Genomic DNA, 22,787 nt, shown 5'->3' on the forward strand with positions numbered 1-22,787 from the left:
AGTTCTTTCTGTATGAGGTAAAGGTAGAAGTGACATTTGCTACTTTGCAGGAAATAATACTCCTTTTATCTCAGGTCAGTGATGAGAAGCCTGCACAAGCAATCTAGCTTGTGCAGCCTCTCAGACCTTATAGCCTTCTTTCTTTGTTAAGAACAGTTTGTTTGAATGAAAAAAAAATTGCTGGTCGTTGCTGTACCTAATTATTCAGCATTAAAACGACAGATGGAGCAAACGGCAAGCCTCGCAAAAGTGGACTATCTCAATGTTGAATATCAAAATTGTTGTTGCATGTAGTCTAAAGCCCAAGTTACATTCGTTTCTTTTTTCATTTTTCTCTCTCATGAAGGTTCAGGACATTATCAGAACCCCTCGTGCCTGGGTTTTCCATCTGAGGCTGGAAACTCGCCCCAATCTGCCTTTTATTTTTATGTCTTTATGTGTGCTTTGTGTATTTGTTTGCCTTGTTATTTCAGTTGATTGCCATTTTTCATTTAAACAGTTACAAGTCCTTTATTCCTTTTCTTTCAAAAAAAGAAAAGTATTTTAATAATTTAACTTTTATATGTGTTATCATTGATATTTATTAGTCTTTTAACTAATTATAATAAACGGATTTGATAAATCGATAGTTCACATGAATAGAAGATGAAGCAGCTCATTTACAGAGTAAAAAAATGCCTTATGTCAAACTCAATGTATCAAAGCTGAAAACAAAGGAGAAACAGCAAATCCTATATGTTAATAAGACAATTGTTAGAAAATCTAGAATTATGCTAACAACGTATATCCTAAATCTTATATTAATGTGAAGGTGACAGAAATATACTACATTTACGAATCAAATAATTTCAAGTAGAACAATCCATGAATCCTTTAAGAATGAATAATTTTAAGGAAAACACGTGCGCATAAAGTCTGACCAACAAGCTTCAATCTTGGAATTTTATTCTTTAAAATTACCTTGCCTTTTTTGTGCCTTGAGCCATGCTGATGATGAAACTAATGTACTCATTTTTTGTGGCTTTATTCCCGTAAATTCGACCACATTCTCTATCGAGGATATACTTGAGTGATCGATTCCTCGTTCCCATACCATTGCATTGATTTGGTAGTAGATTTATCTGACTGCAATCCTTCCATTGGCATGGTCGGTTCTGAGCTACTGTGGAGAAAAAATGCCGGTTGTCGAGGCACTGGTAGAGTAACAGAAAAACTGTTGAGCATAAGCATTATTGTTGCCATTGTAGGTCTGTCAGTTGCATCTTCTTGAACACATAACAAGCCTATTTGGATGCATCTTAATACTTCATTTCTTGAATATGAATCTTTTAGGACTGGATCCACCACTTCCATAGGTGTCCCATCTTTCCAATGTGTCCAGACCTGCAAAATTCTAGGTATTTAATGGCCATTTACTTTGTAGTTTTTTGAGATGATATTGGTGATAGGCAAAGGTGAAAACATCCTACTCACATAGCTCACAAGATCGCTAGCGCCATGTATTTCATAGAAAGAACTATTTTTCTTCCCACATATAATTTCAAGTACTAAGACACCAAAGCTGTATATGTCAGACTTGACAGAGAAATGTCCATGCATTGCATATTCTGGAGACATATATCCACTGAAAAATGCATAATAGTTTATTTTAGGTTTGATAAATCAAACGTAATATTAGAATTGAGGCAAAACAAGTAAAACTTACTATGTCCCAACAATTCTATTAGTATTTCCTTGGGTTTGATCAACTCCAAAAATTCTGGCCATACCAAAATCTGAAATTTTTGGATTCATATCCTTATCTAATAAAATGTTACTAACTTTAAGATCGCGGTGTATGATTTTTAGTTGAGAGTCCTCGTGAAGATAAATGATCCCTCGTGCAATTCCTCCAACTATCTTGTAACGTGTCTGCCAGTCTAGTTGTCCCTGCTTTTTAGCGTCTACAAATTTATGAAATCAAACATTCAAGTCAAATGCAACAGGTTAGATTCCAATTGAATACAACTATACAATGCGCATCTGTACTCATGGAGGAAGTAGTCGAGGCAAATTGGGAATATGTTTAGAAAATACAAACCGAAAAGGAAGTAGTCCAGGCTTTTATTGGGAACAAATTCATAGACGAGTATTTTTTCTGCTCCCTCCAAGCAAAATCCTAGTAGCCTCACCAGATTTCTGTGTTGAAGCTTGGCTAACAAGACAACCTCATTCTTAAACTCTTGTGCACCTTGCACAGAGCTTCTTGATAGCTTCTTTACAGCTATCTCTTGCCCATTAGGAAGTGTACCCTGATAATTGACTTCTACAAATCGTCACGCCATCTCATTTGCGTAATTGTTAATCTTCAAGATTAAAACTTTATAAATTCTCACCTTGTAAACCTTACCAAATCCACCTTCACCTAGCTTGTTCGCAGCAGAGAACTTATCCGTAGCAGCTTCTATTGTATTCAGATCAATTTGCAAGGACTCCACAGTTGTAATCTCATTCCCAGCTACATATATAACCAAAGGACATGTTTATTAAGCTTTTAAAATAATCACATGCTACAAAATCAAAAGAATATAGTAAAAAGACCAAATGCATTTTAACATAAATAATTAAAGTTGGTTAATTTCTGATAATTGTTACCATCATCTTCTTGCCCAGCATCATACTTCTTTCTAGCCCGTGTCCTTAGGTAACAGCAGCCCAGAAAGAAAAACACAATAGCGACAGCAACTGGAGCAACAATGGCTACGATTGTAACAGTTGATAAGCCGCTTTTTCCTGCATAAATGAATAAAACATGTACTTCAATATATTGCATTTGCACTGTAGAAAGGAAAGAGAACATCTTTTATTGCAGTCAGTCACGGAATTCTCTAGTTGATGGCATAATCCAACAATTCAAAGAAACAAGCAAAGTGTGGAAAGTTATCAATAAAAGTTGCACTCGAGTCTGAATGTTATCAAAATATTTAAAATTAGCTATACAGTGACACTAAGGAACTCTCCAATATTTATATTCTTTAACAGCTTGAAGTTTTCTAACAGCTCAAAAACAAAAACAAAAAAGTATTTACTTATAATAATAATCTGTAAAACTAACAAATAAGAAAATACTGAAGTTACAAGGTAATGTTTTGTTATTAAAAAAAAAGAAGTTGTTACGCGGTACTGCGGTTTTATTCGAAGACGGATGAATTTTGATTTTGTAGAAAAACTGGGTATTAAAATAAATCAATAATGTCAACTTCTTCTAAAATTGTTCCTGAACCTTAAATAAACCATAAATGAATCGATCCTTATAACTTCCAGCCATTATCAAGCATTAGATAACCTCAAAAACAGTACAAATAAACTTTACCTTTTGTTTCTGGTCTTGTTCCTGAACTTGTAGGAGGAGGAGGTACCACAGGCGACGGTGATGGCGGTGGCGGCTCAAGTGCAGTAACGTTAAAAAATGGATACACTTCATAACGAATATTGCAACTTGGGTACAAGACTCTTCCTCCTCGCTTCCCATCACAACAAGTGGGCAAATTTGAGATAGCTGCCTGTAGACATCGCCCACAATCTAAGTTGGAAAGATCAGGCGTGCACTGCACAAGGCTGTACAGCTTCTCAAACGCGGTAAAATTGTCTATTTTCACAGCGAACTTTTTTTCTCCTGATGCTGCACTTGCTGCCTCAGTAGCCAATTTTCCCATAGTGGTAGCCAATAGATTGTTGAAACGATCTTGGTCCGCTATATTCTGCACATTCAACAAGAACACCCCTGGTTCTTGGGCCATGATGGAGTATAAGGACCGATTTGCATAATGCAGGAGACACTCATCGTACCATACTATGGCTACTTTCTCGATAGGGCAACGTTTGACAATGTCCTGAGAGGCGAAAGTGACACAATCTTGGCAGACATCGGTGCTAACATCACCACGGCAGAGAAATAAGCCATAGATATCGTCGGGATCCTGCCCGGAAGATCTGTTGTAGAAGCCAATAGAGTTGTTTGCGTTGTTGGAAAGAGAAGGGAAGAGTTGATTTAGATTGGTCTGGTATGTGCTATTTGGATCGAAAGTGGTTGTGTTTGAGCAAACATGATAAAGATAAACAGGCTCTGGAGACTGTGATTTGGCAATAATTGAAAGGCTTAGCAAGACAAGCAGAATTGTGGAGAATCTAATAAATGAGCTCATTTTATTTGGTGGATCAAATTCTTTTGCTCCTACTTTGGAAATGGATAGGGGCCAAAAAGAAAGATAAATTTAAGATGTGGATATCTCATCCCAATTTCTAGCAAAGTATATAAATTTAGATCAAATAACTGAAAAGATTATAAATCTCAATTTGGTATAATATAATTTATAGAATTTACTGAAGAATAAAGTGAATATTAGAAATTAAATTTCTACCCATTTCCTTTTACAATATCAAAATATATAGAAAAAATATTTTTACATAATTATTTTGGAAAAAGATCATGTCAATTATACTATAAAATTGTTATGCGATTTGAAGATGTTAAAATAAAAATTAATAAAAATAAATATAATAAAATGACAACTAATGAATAGGTACAGAAGTGAAGAAATGATTAATATAAACGCAGGACACGATTTTTGAATTTCCTTTATTGATAATACCTAATTGATAAACATTTGCATAAGTAAGGTATTGACTTTTGGCGATTGGTACAGGTTGCATTAGCATCATATATGAATATTCTATGTTGTAAATAATAGTAAGAATATTAAAACTACTAATTGCCACTTTGAACCAGCGATGACAACCTCAAAATTGGACTCTAATACAACCTGGACCAATCTGAGGCAATTAGATTGGTTGGCAGGTTGTAAGACCACCAATTGAACCCATTTGGTATATATGTTTTTTTTTTTAGTTTTTTAGTTTTTGGTGGAATTAAATCGTGGGTTTGTATAATTTTATGGGTATGTTTTGATTCGTTTTTTCTTTTAATTAGAGTAGTTTTTTTAAAAAAAATATTCTCTCCTTTTTAATTGTAGCCACCATCTTGTTCAACTCTAATTTTGGTCGATTATGCTGATATTGATTTGCTGATTTTCTTATTGTTCTAAAAAAGTCTTTCGTTGAATTAGGAAGGATGAAAAACCAGTGTTTATATTCAAAATAAGAAAAAAAAATTTATTAAATTATTTTATGGTTTAATGTATTTTTATTTTAGAGTCTGTGGTTTATATTTTATTACTTTAGTATTATGTAAATAACTGTTAGCAAATAACGGTCACTATTAGCAAGTGTTGATGACGACAGTTGAAATAATAGTGGCTATTGCATATCACGTCAAAATCTATATAATTTACCCGCTATTTTGTTAACGATTATATTCATAGGGTACTAAAGCGATAAAAAATAAATCACATGCTCTCAAATAAAAATACATTGAACCGGATGATAGTTTAATGAAGTTTTCGCAAACAAACCTATGCTGTCACCCCAAACCAAGTCAATGCCAAGCTCATTGTTCCTGTGGCATGAGAGAACAGTATATTAAATCTCAGTCCACCAATTTCTAGTTTCTACAACAGTCGAAGAGTTTAGTTCAACGACAAAAATGACTAATTGACCTGCCCGATAAATTTATTTATTTTTGACAACTGATTTAGTAGTTTCTGCTGTTGCGCTAGTAGCATAGTGATCTATTGACAAATACTTACATGGACGTGAGTTCTATCGAGGATCTAATTGGGTAATGGATACTGCATTGACAGACCCTGGCCCTGTCTTGCTCGTAGATTGATCTGACTCTGAAACTACTGCCATGTTAGTCTCTGTGTTTGTTTGAAGGTAAAATGCAGGTCGTTGCAGTAACGGGATGGTACCAGATACACTATTAAGCATAAGCATAACTGTTGCCATAGTAGGTCTATTCGCCGGAGCTTCCTGTACACATAACAAACCAGATGCACCTCAGAACTTCATTGCTTGAATATTCATCTCTCAGTGTTGGATCCAACATTTCCAGCGGGCTGTTATCTCTCCAAAGATTCCATGCCTGCAATATTTGCTCAAATGGTCAGTGATATTAATTAATTCTACAGTTATTAAAGATTTTTAAATCATACTCACATAGTTCAAAAGGTCTTCAGTGTTGTCTGATTCAAGCAACATATTGGTTTTCTTGCCACTAATAATCTCTAGTAAAAAAACACCAAAACTATACACATCAGACTTTATGTCCCTGCATAGCATATTCCGGCCACATGTAACCACTGAAACAGCAGTAGCACCAAATAAAGCAATTAGCAGGTTGAATTGGGGCAAGCACTTTACAGTATATGCAATACACAACAGAAGTTCGAAACTTACAGCGTCCCAACAACTCTATCAGTGTTGCCTTGGCTTTGATCTACGCTGATAATTCTTGCCAAGCCAAAATCTGAAATTTCAGGTTCATTTGCTCATCTAGTAATATATTGCTTGCTTTGAGATCACGATGTATGATTTTAAGTTGAGAATCCTCATGAAGATACTGAATCCCTCGGGCTATCCCTTCTATTATCTTGTAACGTATTGGCCAATCCAACTGTCTTTGCTTTTCAGTATCTGTAAATGCACGGTTTGATAATCAAGTACTTGAGGATTAAGAACGCAAGGATTTTACTGATGTAGCAATGTTCCCTTCTTTTGGTTTAGTTTTGGATGTAAATTTGGTCGGTGAAAGCAGTCTCTTAAGGAAATTATTCATTTCTGTAACATAACAATTTGATGTTTGTTAAGAGAAAAGTACCAAATAAAAAGTAGTCAAGGCTCTTGTTGGACACAAATTCAAAAATTAGTATCTTTTCTTCTCCTTCCGAGCAAAATCCCAATAATCTCACTAGATATCTGTGTTGAAGCTTAGCTAGCAAAATGACCTCATCTTTAAATTCTTCTAAGCCCTGTCCGGAGCAGCTTGTTAATAGCCTCTTTACAGCTACCACTGGCCCATTCTGCAGTGTACCCTGTAAATTCCAGTTTGAACCATTATTAGAACGGAACTATATCCCAAATATTTCAAAAAATGGTAGTTTAGTTCATAAATAAGCAACAAACAAAATAGTAATAGTACCTTACCTTATAAACCTCACCATATCCGCCTTCTCCCAACTTGTTATCAGCAGAGAAGCTCTTTGCGGCAGCTTGAATGGTGGCCAAATCAAATTGCAGGGACTATGCGGTTGAGATTTCATTCCCAACTGCACAACCAAACAAAAGAAAACGTAGTGCACTTTTGAGAGACATTTATTCTAAAAATACTTTTGCAGAAGATTGCTCAGAATCAATTATAATTTGTAAATTTTCCTTTACCACTTTGATCGGGTACAGCATCACTTTTCGGGCTTCGTTTTCTGCTTAAAGTTAAATAGCACAAGCCTATGACAAAAAGCATCACAGAGACTGCAATCGGAACTACAATAGAAATAGAAGTTACAGTTGATCTTTTCCTTTTCACTGCGGAAAGAGGAAAAATGAAAGTATAATAATTCATAATGCATATAGAAATGTAAGTTGAGCATTTAATTATAGTACAAAACGAGCAAGTAACAACTAACACAGAATCAAAATGTTTCCCTTTGTGATGGATAATCAAGAATGAGGCCTGAAATAGTGAAATACTCTCTGGAAATGACACATATACTGATATTAGTTCAACCTTACCTTTAGGTGTCAGAGAAGGGGCTGGTACAACTGATGGACTAGATGGGGATGGAGCTACAATCCCGTAAAATGGGTACAGCTCGTATCTAACTTTACAGCTTGGCAATATAACCCTTCCCCCTTGCGCTCCGTTGCAGCAACTGGATAGATAACCAACGGCAGTTTGAAGGCAGTTATTGCAACTTGCCACAGATAAATCCTGAGTGTACTATGCAAGAGTATACAGTTTTTGGAAGCTTGAGAAATTAATCTCATATGTAGCAAATCTCTTTCCTGATGGATCACTTGCTGCCTTTGCAGTGACATTATTCATCGTTTTCTCCATGTAAGTCCGTGAATCGCACTGGCTCTGAAACTTGCTGCGTATTCCTCAAATGTAAATAAGGTTCTCTTTCCACTGAAGAGAAGAAATTTCTGTTTGAATAACGTACCATACACTCATCATAAGTTATTAACGCAATCTTCTCACGTGGACAGCGTTGAACTATCTGTTTACCGGCTGTAGAGACGCATTCTTTGCAGATATCTTGAGTGTCATCGCCGCGGCAGAGAAAAAGGCCGTACACGATGTCAGGAGTGCCTTGATCAACGGTGAGGTTGTAGAACCCATTGGGACGAGTAGATTTAAAAGACAGAAGAGAGGAGGGTATTGATATTGTGCTGATCAGTGCTGTTGGGAGTGAAAGTAGTGGTATTTGGACAGTCGTAACGCAAGTATGTTACTGCTGCTTCAGTGTTAGTGAGAACTAAAATTGACAGGGCAGAAAGTAGTGCTCCCTCACAACTCACAAAAGGCTTAGCTTTCAGAGTAGTAACCTCGTGCTTCACAACCAGGAGAATTCCAGTGATACCCAGATGATAGATATTTCCGTGACTGCGAATAATGACTCTGCTAAAGTTATGTCAAAGTTGGAGCAAAGAAATTTGAATGTGCATAGTAAGCGATATTTGAAGCCAACTTTATGCGCATTTCAACCAAGTTATCTGTCACATGGCGGCTACGGCAATATGAAGCTTTCTTTTCTGTGGATAAAGAATGAGACTTTTTCTGCTGTCTCGATAAAAGCATATTGGGGAGATGTTTGCTGGCCCAAGTGCCGGTCATCTGCCCCCACAGTGAGCAAGTGACATCCGTGGATACTTCTAATTCAATGGTAGTTGGAGATTAAAGGAGAAAGGGTTGATAGAAACAACATTAAATGCTCGGGAGAGGGATATCAATTGTCCAATTTAGGTGCTTGATAACCATAACAATAGAAGTAATACTTTGAAAACCTAAATAGCTTAATCTGAGGCGGCTTATAAATAATTATGATCGTTATAAGCTAATCTCAACCTGAGCATCTTCGCAGTTCTTGCTCAACAGATTAAGTATCTCCTGTACTGGTTGGTGTATATATTCAAGTGGACTGAAACACAGAAACCATGCATACGGATATCAATCATTGCACTAGTATTGAAGAAGAGCTGGCATTTTATTAACAGACTAAGATATTGACCTCCTACCATATTGAGTTTAAGCAAACCTTTTGGTGCAAATACATGAAGTCATTTCTTTTTCTGTATGCACTACCTAGGATACACTTCAGTAATTGAAGCTTCATCAACAGAAAAATGTATCGACTTGGTAGTAGATTGATCCGACTCCAGCTCCTTTGTCCCTTTGTACTGCTCATTTACTGAATAAGAATTTTTAAGACTTGTATCCGTAACTTCCAATGGCATCCCATCTCTCCAGTGTTTCCAGACCTGCAATTATAATTGTATTTAAATTATTTTATTCACCATTTAATTTCTTTTTGAGGCTTGTTTATACCAGGAGTAGATTTTTTACTCACATAGCTCAAAAGGTCGCCTGCTCCGTCTGTTTGATAGAATGAACTGCTCTTCTTTCCTGTTATAATCTCAAGAACTAAGACTCCAAAACTATATACATCAGACTTCTTGGAGAACTGTCCATGCATTGCATATTCTGATGACATTTAACCACTATAACGACCACAATCAATAGCAATAATTAGTGCAAACATAAAGAAGATAGAAGAAATTAAAATGCAACAGTACAAGTCTGAGCATATATTAGTCATATTTGCCAGCTGAGAAATATTGTAGTTGTTATTTTTGGCTTTTTTCCTATCCCCCGTTGAAAGTTAAGAAAAGGAAGAAGTGGTCACAGGTCTATAAATAATGGACCTTCTCTCTTTTTTTAGGTGTTAAGAAAAACAATTAATCTTATGTTTCTATGGGCTAAATTATATTTTTCTTCTTTTTCTTCTTAATAATACCTCCTTATAATTCTATTGAATTAAAGAAATATTATTTTAGTAGTGTCTGAGAAAGTAAGCATAATTTTAGTCGAACTTAGTTAAAGTTCTGATGTTTTTTTTCTTATTATTTATTGAATAGTTTATTTATCGGGCAATTACAGGTGATTTATGATAGACTTAGTTTTTAGCAAAATAGATAGCACTATGACTATCACAATGCACTTTGACGTGCTTCTGATTAATTCCCAAATCTTTCACCAACCCTTGAAGCCAAATTGCCTCTTTTACAGTTTCTCTAACTGCCATATACTTTGCCTCTGTTGTAGACAAAGCAACCATTGACTGCAAAGTAGACTTTCAACTAACTGATGCTTTTGCAAGTGTAAACACATAACCAGTAGTTAACCGACGTTTATCCAAATCACCTGTGTAGTCAGAATCACAATATCCAACCACGCTCAGATCAAACTTCTCATCCTGCTCAAATATTAATCCAACATCCACAGTATTCCGAATATACCTTAGGATCCATTCACAGCTTGCCAATGTCCTTTTCCAAGATCATGCATATACCTACTCACAACTCCGACTATTTGTGAAATGTCAGGTCTTGTGCACACCATAGCATACATCAAGCTACCAATTGCATTTGCATATGGAACCTTCGACATATATTCTCGGTCTTCATCATTTTTTGGAGATTGAGAAGCACTGTGTTTAAAATGAGGAGCAACTGATGTATTGACAAGCTTTGTCGTTTCATCAATTCCAAACCGCTTCAGTACCTTTCTCAGATATTCCTTCTGAGTTAAACAAAGTCTCTCCAATTTTCTGTCTCTACTTATCTCTATACCAAGAATCTTTCTAGCTTCACCTAAATCCTTCATTTTAAACTCTTGATTCAGTTGAGCCTTTAACTGTTCAATTTCTCCTCTATTCTTCAATGCAATCAGTATATCATCAACATAAAGGAGAAGATAGATAAAGGATCCATCCTGTAGCCTTTTCAAGAATACACAATGATCATATTTGCTCCTTGTGCACCTTTGCCTCATCATAAACTTATCAAATCGTTTGTATCACTGCCTTGGTGACTGTTTCAAACTATACAATGATTTATTCAATTTGCACACCAAATTTTCTTTTCTGGCAACTCTAAATCCTTCAGGCTGATCCATGTAAATTTTCTCTTCCAAATCAACATGCAAGAATGCAGTTTTTACATCCATTTGAACTAGTTCTAAATTCAATGGTGCTACCAAGGCCAACAATATTCTAATGAAGGAATGCTTCACCACTAGACAAAAAACTTCATTGTAGTTAATTCCTTCCTTCTGAGCATAGTCTTTAGCTACCAATCTTGCCTTGTAGCGAACATCATTCTTGTTAGGAAATCCATCCTTTTTTGTATATACCAATTTCAACCAATTGTCTTCTTTCCCTTAAACATACTAGCTAGCTTCCACGTCTGATTTTTTTTCAAGGGATTGCATTTCTTCCTCCATAGCCATTTTCCACTTATCTGCCTTAGAGCTCTGTTCAGCTTTAATATAAGTGGCTGGAACATCAACATTTGAAGATACAAAGGTTACAAAATCTTCTACATGAGTAGGTTTTCTAGTATTCCTCTTTAGCTTACTCAATGCAATTGACTCATGTTGCCGTGGAGGTTCTTGTGCTGGAACCTCTACTTCATCATCTGATTCATCCTCTAACTCTCCTTCTTCTATAGGAGTAGATTTATCAGACTGATCAACTGTTGGTTCAGTACTTCTACTATCATCAAACTGTACCTGTTTGGGAGAATGCTCCACCTGCTGTGAAGCTCCATTTGTCTCCTGCTCTTCTACCTTTTTCACCATAGTAGATTCTTCAAAGGTAATATCTCTGCTGAAGATTAACTTCTTTGAATCTAGGCACCATAGGCAATATCCTTTTACACCTTATGATATCCCCATGAAAATTGCTTTTCTTGCCCTCAGATCCAACTTTGATTCCTTAACATGATAATATGCAGTAGAACCAAAAACATGTAAGGAATTATAATATATAGCAGGTTTTCCATACCATACCTCTAAAGGTGTTTTACCGTTGATAGCAATTGATGGCAAACGATTAATGAGATGACACGTGTATATTACAGCCTCAGCCCAGAACTGTCTGCCCAACCTAGCATTGGACAACATACACCGAACTATCTCCAGTAGAGTACGGTTCATCCTTTCTACCATCCTATTCTGTTGTGGTGTATTTCTGACAGTGAAGTGTCTCACAATACCTTCATTTTGCCAGACTTTCATAAAAAGATCACTTGTATACTCTCATTTATTATCTGTTCGGAGACGTTTGATCTTTCTGCCCATCTGAGTTTCTACCATCTTTTTTCAGATGAGAAAAAACTCCCAACACTTCATCCTTTATCTTCATAGTGTATACTCATACTCTCCGGAAAAAAATCATCAACAAAGGAAACATAATAATATTTGCCTCCCATTGAAGCTGTCTTGGAGGGCCCCCATACATTTGAGTGAACAATAATCTAGAATACCCTTAGTATCATGGATTGCAGTACCAAATTTCACTCTTGTTTGTTTTTCCTTGACACAATGTCCACAGAAATTCAATTTGCAGACTTTCACTCCCAGCAATTATCCTTGATTTACCAGAAGTTTCAAGGATTTTTTGCCTGCATGTCCCAAGCGCACATGCCACAAACTGCTTGCTTCTAGTTCCTGATAATAACTAGAAACTGCTGATGTTGTACCAATAACTAGATTACCAAGATAGTAATATAAGTTATTGCTTTGCTAAACACCTTTCATCACAACAAGTGCCCGACAGATAACCTTTAAAGTTTCATTTTTAATGACAATAGTGAAGCCTTTTCTTGCCAGAACTCCAAAAAAAATAAGGTTTCTTGTCAAACTTGGACATATCTGACATCAGTCAGAATTCTAATTGATCCATTATGATTCTTCAACCGAACTGAACCAATTCCAGCAGTTTTGCAAGTGTTGTCATTTGTTGTGTAGATAACTCCAGCCTCTATTTCTTTGAAATCAGAAAATCACTCCCGGTTGGGACATATATGGTGGCTACAGCCTGAATCAAGAATCCAAGTTCTCAAATTGTTGGTTGATGGCATCATTACTAATAAAATATCAGAATCACATTCACCTACATTTGTATCTGCAACATCTTTCCCTTTGACTTTTTCTTTCAGCTTCGAATAGTCTTTCTTCCAGTGTCCCTTTCCGGCAAAAGGCACATTGGTCTTTGCCAACTCTGGACTTCGATCTTTCCTTCTTCCCTTTACTTCTTTTCTTCGAACAGCCTCTCACTACTAAAGCTTCCGCTGCATCACTAGAGCTATCCTTTTTATCTTTTCTTCGTAATTCATAACTGTATAAAGTAGCACAAACCTCACTCAGAGACTCCTCAGCCTTTCCACAGAGTAAAGTAGTCTCAAGGAATTCAAATTCTTCTGGAAGAGATCCCAACAAGCACGATCGAATTGTATCACATGCCAATCGATTAATTGTTTTCTATTCCTTCTCCTCCATACAGTCCGGTTTCTCATCTTCAATGGCAACATCTAGACTTTGTTGGAATAAGGCATCTAGAATTTTACTTTGCCATATACAGAATTGACCGGTAGCATCAAATATCTCCACCATAATTCTGGAATTCGCCACTGCATTTCTCACTGAAATTGATGAATTTGGTGCTACTATTGTGGTTGGTGTAGAGGTACTTTCACCGTAAGTCATTTCTGCTTCGATCTATATTTAATAGCTTTCAAATACAATGCGGAAGAACCCAGATTCTTTTCTGATATGGAAGATCAATTTGAACGGCAGCCACAAAGCATACTCAGCAACCTGGCTCTAATACCAATTGTTGTGGAAATCGGATTAGTTTCCACTGCAATTGGATAAATTATACGAAAAATTACAACTAAGAAATAAATTCTTAGGTAATTTTAGGTACAATAAATCACCTGTAATTACCCGACAAATAAGCTATTAAATAAACAATAAGAAAAAGAACACCAGAACTTTAACGAGGTTCGGCCAAAATTATGCTTACTTCCTCAGGCACTGCTAAAATAATATTTCTTTAATTAAATAAAATTACAAAGAAATATTACTAAGAAGAGAAAAAAGAAAAAAATAATTTAGCCCATTGAAATATAAGGCTAATTGTTTTTCTTAACATCTAGAAAAGGAGAGAATTTATAGACTGAGCTAAATTGTATTTCTTGACACCTAGAAAATGAGAGAAGGCCCACTATTTATAGACTTGAGACCACTTCTTCCTTTTCTTAGCTTTCAATATGGGATAGGAAAGGAGCCAAAAATAACAATACTTTTCTATAACTTGCCTTTCAGTAATTGACAGTCAAAAATTTCAATAAGTCTTTACTTGTATGCAAAAGTAATTCAAACTTATTATGTCCAAACGATTCTATTTGTGTTTGCTTGAGTTTGATCAACTTCAAAAAGCCTTGCCATATCAAAATCTGAAATATGTGGTATGAACTTGCATGATGCAGAATATCTCAAGAAACCTATTCTAAGAGATTGCTCCTGTAATAGTTCGAGTTTGTATATAACTTGACATCTAGTTCATGAATTTCAAAACTATGAAATAATATTCTTATCAAATATTGTAACAAAGCCCTGAAATTCAATAGATAACAATTTGATTTTTGAATGCTTGTGGTGATTTTATTTGTCTAATTTTTCTAAATGTAGGACTAAGTTATATGTAGTAAAAGAAAATAAAAAAAAGCTATTATTGCTCCTTTTCTCTTCTACAACTGGGCATCAGCCAAATAAAATGTGACACTAGACATTTGAACAAGCCCAAAATTTATAAATTGAAAAGTAGATTTGTCTTTTACTCGCCTTTCCAACTTCTAAGAAGTCGATGTCAATTATAAAGAATCAAATAGTCGAAATAATTATATTATATTCATTAATATTACAGGCAAATAAATTTGCCTTCTAAATTTAAATTTAAGAGTTAAATATATCTAATTTTAACTTTTCAATAAATAGCTCTTTAAATTTATGTCTAAAGATCAAATACACTCTAATTTTAATTTTTTAAAAAATAACTCTCTGAATTTATGTCCAAAAACAAATAAATTCAATTTAAACTTTTTAAAAAGTAAAATAATATTAAATTTTAATTTTAATTAGATTTTAAAAATTAAAAAAAAATATTTATTTTATTAATTTACTGATACAATATCTAGTAACGCGCTAGTGTTTAGCAAAATTTAAAGTTCAGTTTTAATTCACCTAAAATGACAAGTTATGAGCCTATTTATTAAGAAAGTTAAAACTTAACTTATATAATCCTTAGAAATTGAAATTTAAGTTATTTAATGCTTATCATTTTTTAGTAAATTAAATCTAGATTTTTAAATACGTTCTTGTATAGCCCGTCAATTGATATTGTATCAATAAATTAATAAAAATCTAAATATCTAATGTTAGTTAAATTTTAAAAACATTTAAATTGGTGTACTTGACCATTTGACACAAGTTCAGAGACTATTTGCTGAAAAACTTTAATTGGATGTACTTAACCTTTAAACATAATTTCAAGAGGCTATTTGCTGAAAAAAAATCTAAATTAGATGTATTTGCCCCTTAAGCATATATCCAAGGGGCAAACTGACCATTTGTCTTTAATGTTAGTCTATTCTTTAAATAGACATAATCTACCAGTTGTGTAAACAGAATTAATTATGCATTGACATGTATAGCATTTATATTGGTCAGATTATGTATAATCATTAATTATCATAATTAAAAGGACAATCAAATAAAATTATTGTACTTAATAAATAATGTTATATGTAAATATATAATTAATTTAACTACGCATGATCATAGGTTAAAAATAACTAATAATTTCTATGCTTTAGCACGCTCAAAAGTTCTTTTATTTTTCTAGTGTGCAACAAATTAATTTCTCTAACTCAATTAATATCCTAGCAGCTTGTAGAAAATTGATCTCTAAAAGGACTGTTTCATAGTGCCTGTGGCTCTACATTGACGATACAAATCTTATCCACATGTTGAAAACCACACAGGATATTTTATTTAAAAAAAAAAAGCAATTAATGACTAGTAGTTCGACGATAACTTTACCTTTAGGGCTTGCCGATGGAAGTGGAGGCGGAGCTGCTGCTGCTGACAAGTTATAAAACGGGTATAATTCATATCTAAAGCCACAACTAGGAGTTAGAACGTTTGCTCCTTGCTTTCCACCGCAACAAACAGGAAGGTAGGCAATAGCTCCACTGAAACACCTATTGCAGTCAGCCTCAGATAAGTCTGGCCTGCACTGAACTAGGCTGTAGAGTCTCTGGAAGCTCGAAATGTTAACAACTTCTGTTGCAAACTTTTTATCAACCGGTGAAGAGCTTGCTATAGCCTTAGCAGTTGCATTGTTTGTATATTTAAAATTATTTTATATTATTTTAGTAAATTTTATTTTAATTATAATCTATAATTATAAATTATTTATTTTTATAAAAAATATTATATAAATTATCATTATCTTATTGGTGGATTAAAATAAAGTATAATTATTTTATTTTAAAATAAAATAACCATAAAATTTACTTATTTACATTAATAAATTATTATACCACTGACTTTTATTTTTTTTATTTTTAATTAGGAAATATTTTAGAAATATTCTAAAATCAACAAAAAAAAAATATCATTTGTAACATGTAAATGCTGTTATATTAAATTTTGTTTTAAAATTGCAATGTGTTATTTTTCAGTTGTTTCAAAAACAACTAAAACCGTATTTTTAAAAAAATTAAAAGACTGTATTTTTAATATTTTAATATATTAAAATTAATATCAAAAAGTAAAATCTGGGCATTTTTTATTTTTCTTTTTAATTACTTCATCAAAGCATGTTAACATTCTGATTAAAATCCGTTCGGCTCATATGTCAGCTCATTCGCTGGGAGATGACATGGTGGTCCTATCTGATGGATCTTCTTATACACATAAAAGCACAATATGTATGTGCCCCAGCCGACTCCTTTGGGCTTGTCTCAGTCAACTGCGAAATTCCAGTTCTTGTCCTTCATTTAGGTCTGTCAATTTGCATTTAAAATGCTGTTATTTTTTGTGTCAATATGTCTGTATCCAGATTTTTTAAAATTTAGTAATTGATTTTCTAAATCTTATTTAGTCGTAATTAAGTGTATTCACTTATTAATTATAATGAATTCCAGCGTGCACGTTAGAATGCAAATGGTTGCGAAGTTGGAATAGAGAGTCGTACTTTGATGCTGTTCGCAATACCAACCTCCATATTCCTCTGAAGCTCTCTTATTTCCATTTTGATTTTCCATATTTGATGCATGCGTCATTAGTGCTAATCCAAAACTAGACATTTTTGACAACTAAACCACAAGCCCTCCAGAAGTATAAGGTTGTCTCCAAATGGACAATTGAGAGTATATCATTTGAACAAACACATGCTTACAGACTGCCAGTATGGAGTGGTAGGATCAAGAGAAGCACAGCTAAAACTGTATCTTTAATCCATCTTCCTTATCTGGGTCAATCCTGTAGAAAAACTGGATAAAGACGAGTGCAAAACTATTGGGAGGAAAATTTTGAAATAGTATGCAGAATTGGGTACCATGTTTGTGTGTTTCTTTTGTCAAAGTATTCTTAGAGAAGTAACGATAGGAAAACTTTGTGTTTTAATTTGAATGGGCAATAAGTGCCAGAAAAAACTGAATTCTGCAGTTGAAAAGTTTCTGTCTCCCACAGAAAAGTCAAAACTAACTTCCTCAATAAGCACTTGTTTCTTGCAGTTGACTTTGATTTGGAAGTCTTCATTCTTCTTAGTATCTTCATTTAAATTTCTTCATTCAACTGTATTATTTTTAAGTTCCACAAGTTTTTTATTCCGAGGCACTGAGAGTGATGTCATGCATGAGCTGCAGAAGTAAATATCTAATAACCTAACCCAGTCTATCTCTCCAGTTCAACTGACTATCAAGTTCCAGGAAAGGATTGAGCCTGAAGATATTAAGTAACAGAGTCAAGGTCACTGATAAAGTTGATAATCAATCACATCCTGCTACTTGGCTTTATAATCCTCTTCAGAATTCAAATATTATAAAACTCAGGCTAAAACCAAATTCAATGAACCAATGGCACTATACATTTTTTAATCACTTGAATCTTTTTATACTTATTAACTAATGCTTCAAAGCCATGAAATAAAACAATGATAATCTGATGACCATTGGTTAGTTGACTTCCGTAAAAAAGAAATCAGGAATTACAGAAAGACAGAAGAAAAATTTTTGTGTTATTGATCCAGAATACACAAACGAATAGTTGATCTAATCAAGATTCACCTTGGTAAGATAATAGAATCTATGATCTGATTTACAGAAGGAACAGTTGTTGAAGGCCTATCAATTGAAAACATTCTACCCACTGAAAATGCAGGCTGTTTTGGCTCAGGAAGAGCATTTGGTTCACTTCCCAATAATAATACTACCGATGACATGGTGGGTCTATCTTCTGGATCTTCCTGTACACATAAAAGTCCAATATGTATACACCTCACAACTTCTGCTATTGGAACTTTTTCTATCAATAAAGGATCTATAAATTCCAGTTCTTTTCCTTCATTCCTCAGTTGCCATACCTGTAAATACAATGAAGAATTTGAATTACTTGCTTGAAATGGAAATTTCCATTGAGGGAAAGTTATACATACATATACTAAGAGCGTAGGGGCGAGCTCTGTAATGTAAAAGCCATTATTTTTCTTCCCACTTATGATCTCTAGCATCATAACACCAAAGCTGAAAACGTCTGATTTTACAGAGAATAGCCCCTCCATTGCATACTCTGGAGACATATATCCACTGTTTTGCATATAAGCACCCAAGACTTTTAGAAACTATAATCATAACAAAGCAAAGGAAAATTAATTAACTAACAAAGAACCTGTACTTACTATGTTCCTACAACTCGTCTAGTATTAGCTGTATGCTGGTCTTCGCCAAAAATTCTTGCCATTCCAAAATCTGAAATCTTGGCAACCATTTCATTGTCTAATAATACATTGCTAGGCTTAAGGTCCCTGTGGATGATTTTAAGTCTGGAATCCTCGTGTAGATAAAGAAGTCCTTTAGCAATTCCACATATTATGTTGTAGCATGTCTTCCAATCAAGTTGTTTGCGCCTTTCAGAATCTGAAATGGGTGGAAGAAGAAAGTTGAGCATCTGCGCGTATATAATCTAAACTCTTATAAACAGTGGATGCATGAACAAAATGGAACTAACCAAAAATAAAGAGATCAAGACTTTTGTTGGGCATGAACTCATAAACTAGCAGCTTCTCCTCTCCTTCTATGCCACATCCCAAGAGCCTGACCAGGTTCCTGTGTTGAAGTTTTGCGATTAATATGATTTCATTCTTGAACTCCTCTAAGCCTTGCCATGACTTCCTTGACAACCTTTTAACGGCTATTTCCTTTCCATCGGGTAAAGCACCCTGAAAATATTGGCAACCAAAATATAATCTCTACCCATTGAAACTAACACTGAAACATCTTAAACTGAAAAGAAAGCAATGGTGTTACCTTGAACACAGTGCCAAAACTACCTTGCCCAAGCTTATTCGAATAAGAAAAATTGTCTGTAGCTGCCCTTATAGTAGTTAGATCCAAGAAAATTAGTCCCTCCGAACTCACCAAATCATTTGCTCCTGTCATTGACATACCTTTAGGGCTTGCCAGATCCTGTAATAATGCAAGCTGGCTTTTCTTCTCATCTAAATAGAACAGAAAGGGAACGAAAAGAGCACTGAGTACTAGTTAGTTGTTATTCCGACATGAAATTAGCCTATACATAAAGGCCAACTCCCAATTTGTAACTATTGGAAGCAGAAAACGGGGGCAATAAAATTTTAAGTAAAAGATGGTTTACCTTCTTCTTCCTGTCCTCCTTTCCGACAGTGAAAGAAAATGCAAGATCCAATGAGAACTGCAATTACTACAGTTGGTATGCACAGAGCAAGAGCAATCATCCAAGCCTTCCATTTATCCCCTGCTTTGCAAAGCAGAGAACGGCATTTAGTTCCAGTTTATCATCTACACTAAAACTACAGGTTTGACCGGATCACTGGATCACTCTAAATAACAAGTTGACCACACGTACGCCTGATTGTGCAGGCATTCTTCTCCAGTTCATTAAATCAGGTTTATACTCTTGGACTTGCAGGAAACAGGGGACAGCAGTCATGGGCAGTTATTCGTTATCATCATACCTACCAATTATTAGCAACTACTGTGTATTTCAACGATTTAATGCATAAAATAGTGTTAAATTTTAATCCTTAAACACAGTAAATGTGTGAATTTGACCAACAGATTATTTTTGAAACATTCTGTTCACTGACCGTTCGGAGTGGGGTACGTTAGTAGATTTCTTGATGAATTGTAGAAGCTGTACAGCTCATACCTCACGTTGCAATTCCTGCTAACAATAATCCCACCTTGTCTAGAATAGCAGCAACCACAAAGATCTCCAAAAGCTTGATCCAAACAACTACGGCAATCATCTCCTTCGATGTCTCTAGTGCATTGAACAAGACCATATATTGTGTCCTTCTGCGAGTATTTCACTTCTCCGGTAGCAAACATCTTCTCTGAAGGACTAAATGCGGCCTTATTCGAGATGTTATTCAATAAATACTTCAAAACATCATAAAAATGAACTGGGTTCGATATCATCTTTTTCTGAGTTTCCCAATCAACATATTTCCCAGTGTAAACTTGCATCGAGAAGAACATTCGTAAAGAGTATCGAACTTGACACGATTCATACCATATGATTGCATCTTTACTCTTGCAAATCTTTACAAGTTCTTGAACTGCGTTCTCGATGCAAGTTCGGCAAGCTGTGGCATGAATATCTCCTCTGCAAAGTGCTTGCCCATGAACTCTATCAGGGCTTTCTCCAATAGAAGTGTTGTAGAAGCCTGTTAAGGGAGTCATAGAAGTTAAGTTCTGAAAAAGAAGCTTGAGGTTATTTTCAAATGGGCTGTTGAGAGTATAGTTTTCTGCAGTTGTACCATGTGAACAATCTGTGAATAGAGGATTTGCAGCTACAGAATTAGATAGGATTAAAATTGGTACAACCAGGAAAAGCATATCTGGAAGTGTAGATTTGTCCATTTTGTCATTCTTAGAGATAGTTGTGCTGTGTCGCTAATTTAAGCAATAAAGAGAGTGGATGATAAATTTTGTTTCATAGAGAAGTCAAATTTTGCTTCAGGCTAGGATATTTCATTTTCTATTGGCAAGTTACTGTCACTAGCTTGGACAATTAACATTATTGAATTTTATGCCGAAACTTCCATGCTCAAACATTTCATCAGTACTGGGATAAATTCGAAAAGTATATATTTTTATTTTTTAAATCAAAATTCTTGACTTAGTGATGCTGCACTAGATACATTAAACACACTAGCTAACCAAAAACTGGCTGACGTGGATTTCTATTTTTCCTTGGTACTAATCGAAAGGCTTGTATTCCACCACTAGAATTGGATTCTGAAATGTTGAGTCCCAATTGGGTAAATGGAGTGACCAAGTTTTTCATATCTGGCATATGCTTCTGGTGAGATTGATTGGAAAACTTCTCACCATGATCAATCCTCTCACAATGAAAATAATTAAGAAAATCTAGGAAATGGTTCTAGGATATTTTATACCATATGTGGGACATAATGATAGATACTTGATTTATGAAATAATCTATTTCATGTGGCTCATTTTTCTAATCTAAAAAATGGTTAAATTTAAAATTCCTCCTGAGGTTTGCCTTAAAAGCACTTTAGTCCCTAATGTTTTAAGACTAATAAATTTAGTTCCTAAGATTTTTTTAGTAATCATAAATTGTAGTCCATTAATAATATAAATTTGAAATTTATACTAAAAATTTAATCCTAATTTTTTAATGACACCATTTTACTCCTTAAGTCATTATATTATAGAAAGTTAAATTCTTAAAATCATACTAATTTCAGAACAATAGGGACTAAATTGTCTTTTAAGGTAAAAACTTTTGTAATTAACTCTCTCAAAAAATTCAAAACATATTAAGATGATTGTCAGAATTCTGTAATGACATGCTCGCTCAACCCACAGAATTCAACTTGAGTTATATCATAGGACACATTTTATAATGTTATGATTATTTGAAGAAATCTTCTTAAGATGATGATCTGAATGCTTTGTTCCCAATTGAAGTACAAATAAATTATTGTTATACACTTGCAAAGTCCTTGTTTCATACAGTTAATTGATTTCTTTCCGTCCAATAAGAAAATGAATTTGACCTTGATTTTATTTAATTATATATTCTTGATGAAACTAACTAATTTGAAGGACATCCTTCTCGTAAATCCCAAAATCAATACTTTATGCTTGAGCAAGTACACTTTCCTTGACCTCAGCCATGAAGTGTAATAAAGAAAACAGAAGGTTGCTAATCTGTAATATCCAGTTAAAACCCAGTTAAGTGTCCTATTTCAAGATCAAATCTATTCCATGATCTCTAGTTCAGAGCAAAAGAAGAAAAAGTCAAGTTTACTGATAAAATTATTTGAAGAAAAAAGTTCTACATGGGTTGCATGTGCCTTTGTTCTATTTTCATTTTCCCCCAATCTCTTCACTAAGAAAAGTAGAAAGGAAAAATATTCCCTTGTTTTCACTACCTTTTCCTTTTTCCAAATTATTATATTCCCCAATTTTGGACCCATTTATCACAT

General features: G+C 34.5%; 2 protein-coding genes and 1 pseudogene across 3 annotated transcripts; all 3 read right to left on the reverse strand.

The window, feature by feature from the left end:
• Positions 1-705: 705 nt before the first annotated feature.
• Positions 706-4,340, reverse strand: LOC8267395 (cysteine-rich receptor-like protein kinase 10). Its single transcript, XM_002518507.4, has 7 exons — positions 3,353-4,340; positions 2,635-2,772; positions 2,376-2,497; positions 2,081-2,291; positions 1,706-1,943; positions 1,474-1,624; positions 706-1,383 (listed from the first exon to the last, which is right to left on the reverse strand). Exons 1-7 carry the CDS (start codon positions 4,182-4,184, stop codon positions 1,051-1,053), a joined length of 2,025 nt encoding a protein of 674 aa, XP_002518553.2. The 5' UTR covers positions 4,185-4,340; the 3' UTR covers positions 706-1,050.
• A 1,049-nt stretch (positions 4,341-5,389) lies between these two features.
• LOC8267394 lies at positions 5,390-16,239 on the reverse strand (annotated as a pseudogene).
• A 2,049-nt stretch (positions 16,240-18,288) lies between these two features.
• LOC8267392 (cysteine-rich receptor-like protein kinase 15) lies at positions 18,289-21,252 on the reverse strand. Of its 2 annotated transcripts, XM_015718733.3 has the most exons (7): positions 20,412-21,249; positions 19,940-20,059; positions 19,594-19,784; positions 19,295-19,505; positions 18,966-19,203; positions 18,723-18,873; positions 18,289-18,650 (listed from the first exon to the last, which is right to left on the reverse strand). In XM_015718733.3, exons 1-7 carry the CDS (start codon positions 21,187-21,189, stop codon positions 18,351-18,353), a joined length of 1,989 nt encoding a protein of 662 aa, XP_015574219.2. In that variant the 5' UTR covers positions 21,190-21,249; the 3' UTR covers positions 18,289-18,350. The 2 variants fall into 2 exon arrangements, with proteins under 2 accessions (XP_015574219.2, XP_025012981.2); XM_025157213.2 differs by having other exon boundaries at positions 18,289-18,873; positions 20,412-21,252.
• Positions 21,253-22,787: the final 1,535 nt, after the last annotated feature.

The sequence above is a fragment of the Ricinus communis genome, chromosome 5 (genome assembly GCF_019578655.1).
Source record: "Ricinus communis isolate WT05 ecotype wild-type chromosome 5, ASM1957865v1, whole genome shotgun sequence".
In the NCBI taxonomy this organism is placed as follows: domain Eukaryota; kingdom Viridiplantae; phylum Streptophyta; class Magnoliopsida; order Malpighiales; family Euphorbiaceae; genus Ricinus; species Ricinus communis.

Bases quoted from the DNA above. Each gene is read 5' to 3' on its own strand.
- LOC8267395 (XM_002518507.4), bottom strand. From the start codon at position 4,184: ATGAGCTCATTTATTAGATTCTCCACAATTCTGCTTGTCTTGCTAAGC. The intron at 2,498-2,634 runs GTAACAATTATC...TTATATATGTAG, and splicing joins TGCTGGGCAAGAAGATGATG to CTGGGAATGAGATTACAACT. The intron at 1,384-1,473 runs GTGAGTAGGATG...AGAATTTTGCAG, and splicing joins CTAGCGATCTTGTGAGCTAT to GTCTGGACACATTGGAAAGA.
- LOC8267392 (XM_025157213.2), bottom strand. From the start codon at position 21,189: ATGGACAAATCTACACTTCCAGATATGCTTTTCCTGGTTGTACCAATT. The intron at 19,785-19,939 runs GTAAACCATCTT...TGTTCTATTTAG, and splicing joins AGGAGGACAGGAAGAAGAAG to ATGAGAAGAAAAGCCAGCTT. The intron at 18,874-18,965 runs GTAAGTACAGGT...TATGCAAAACAG, and splicing joins AGACGAGTTGTAGGAACATA to TGGATATATGTCTCCAGAGT.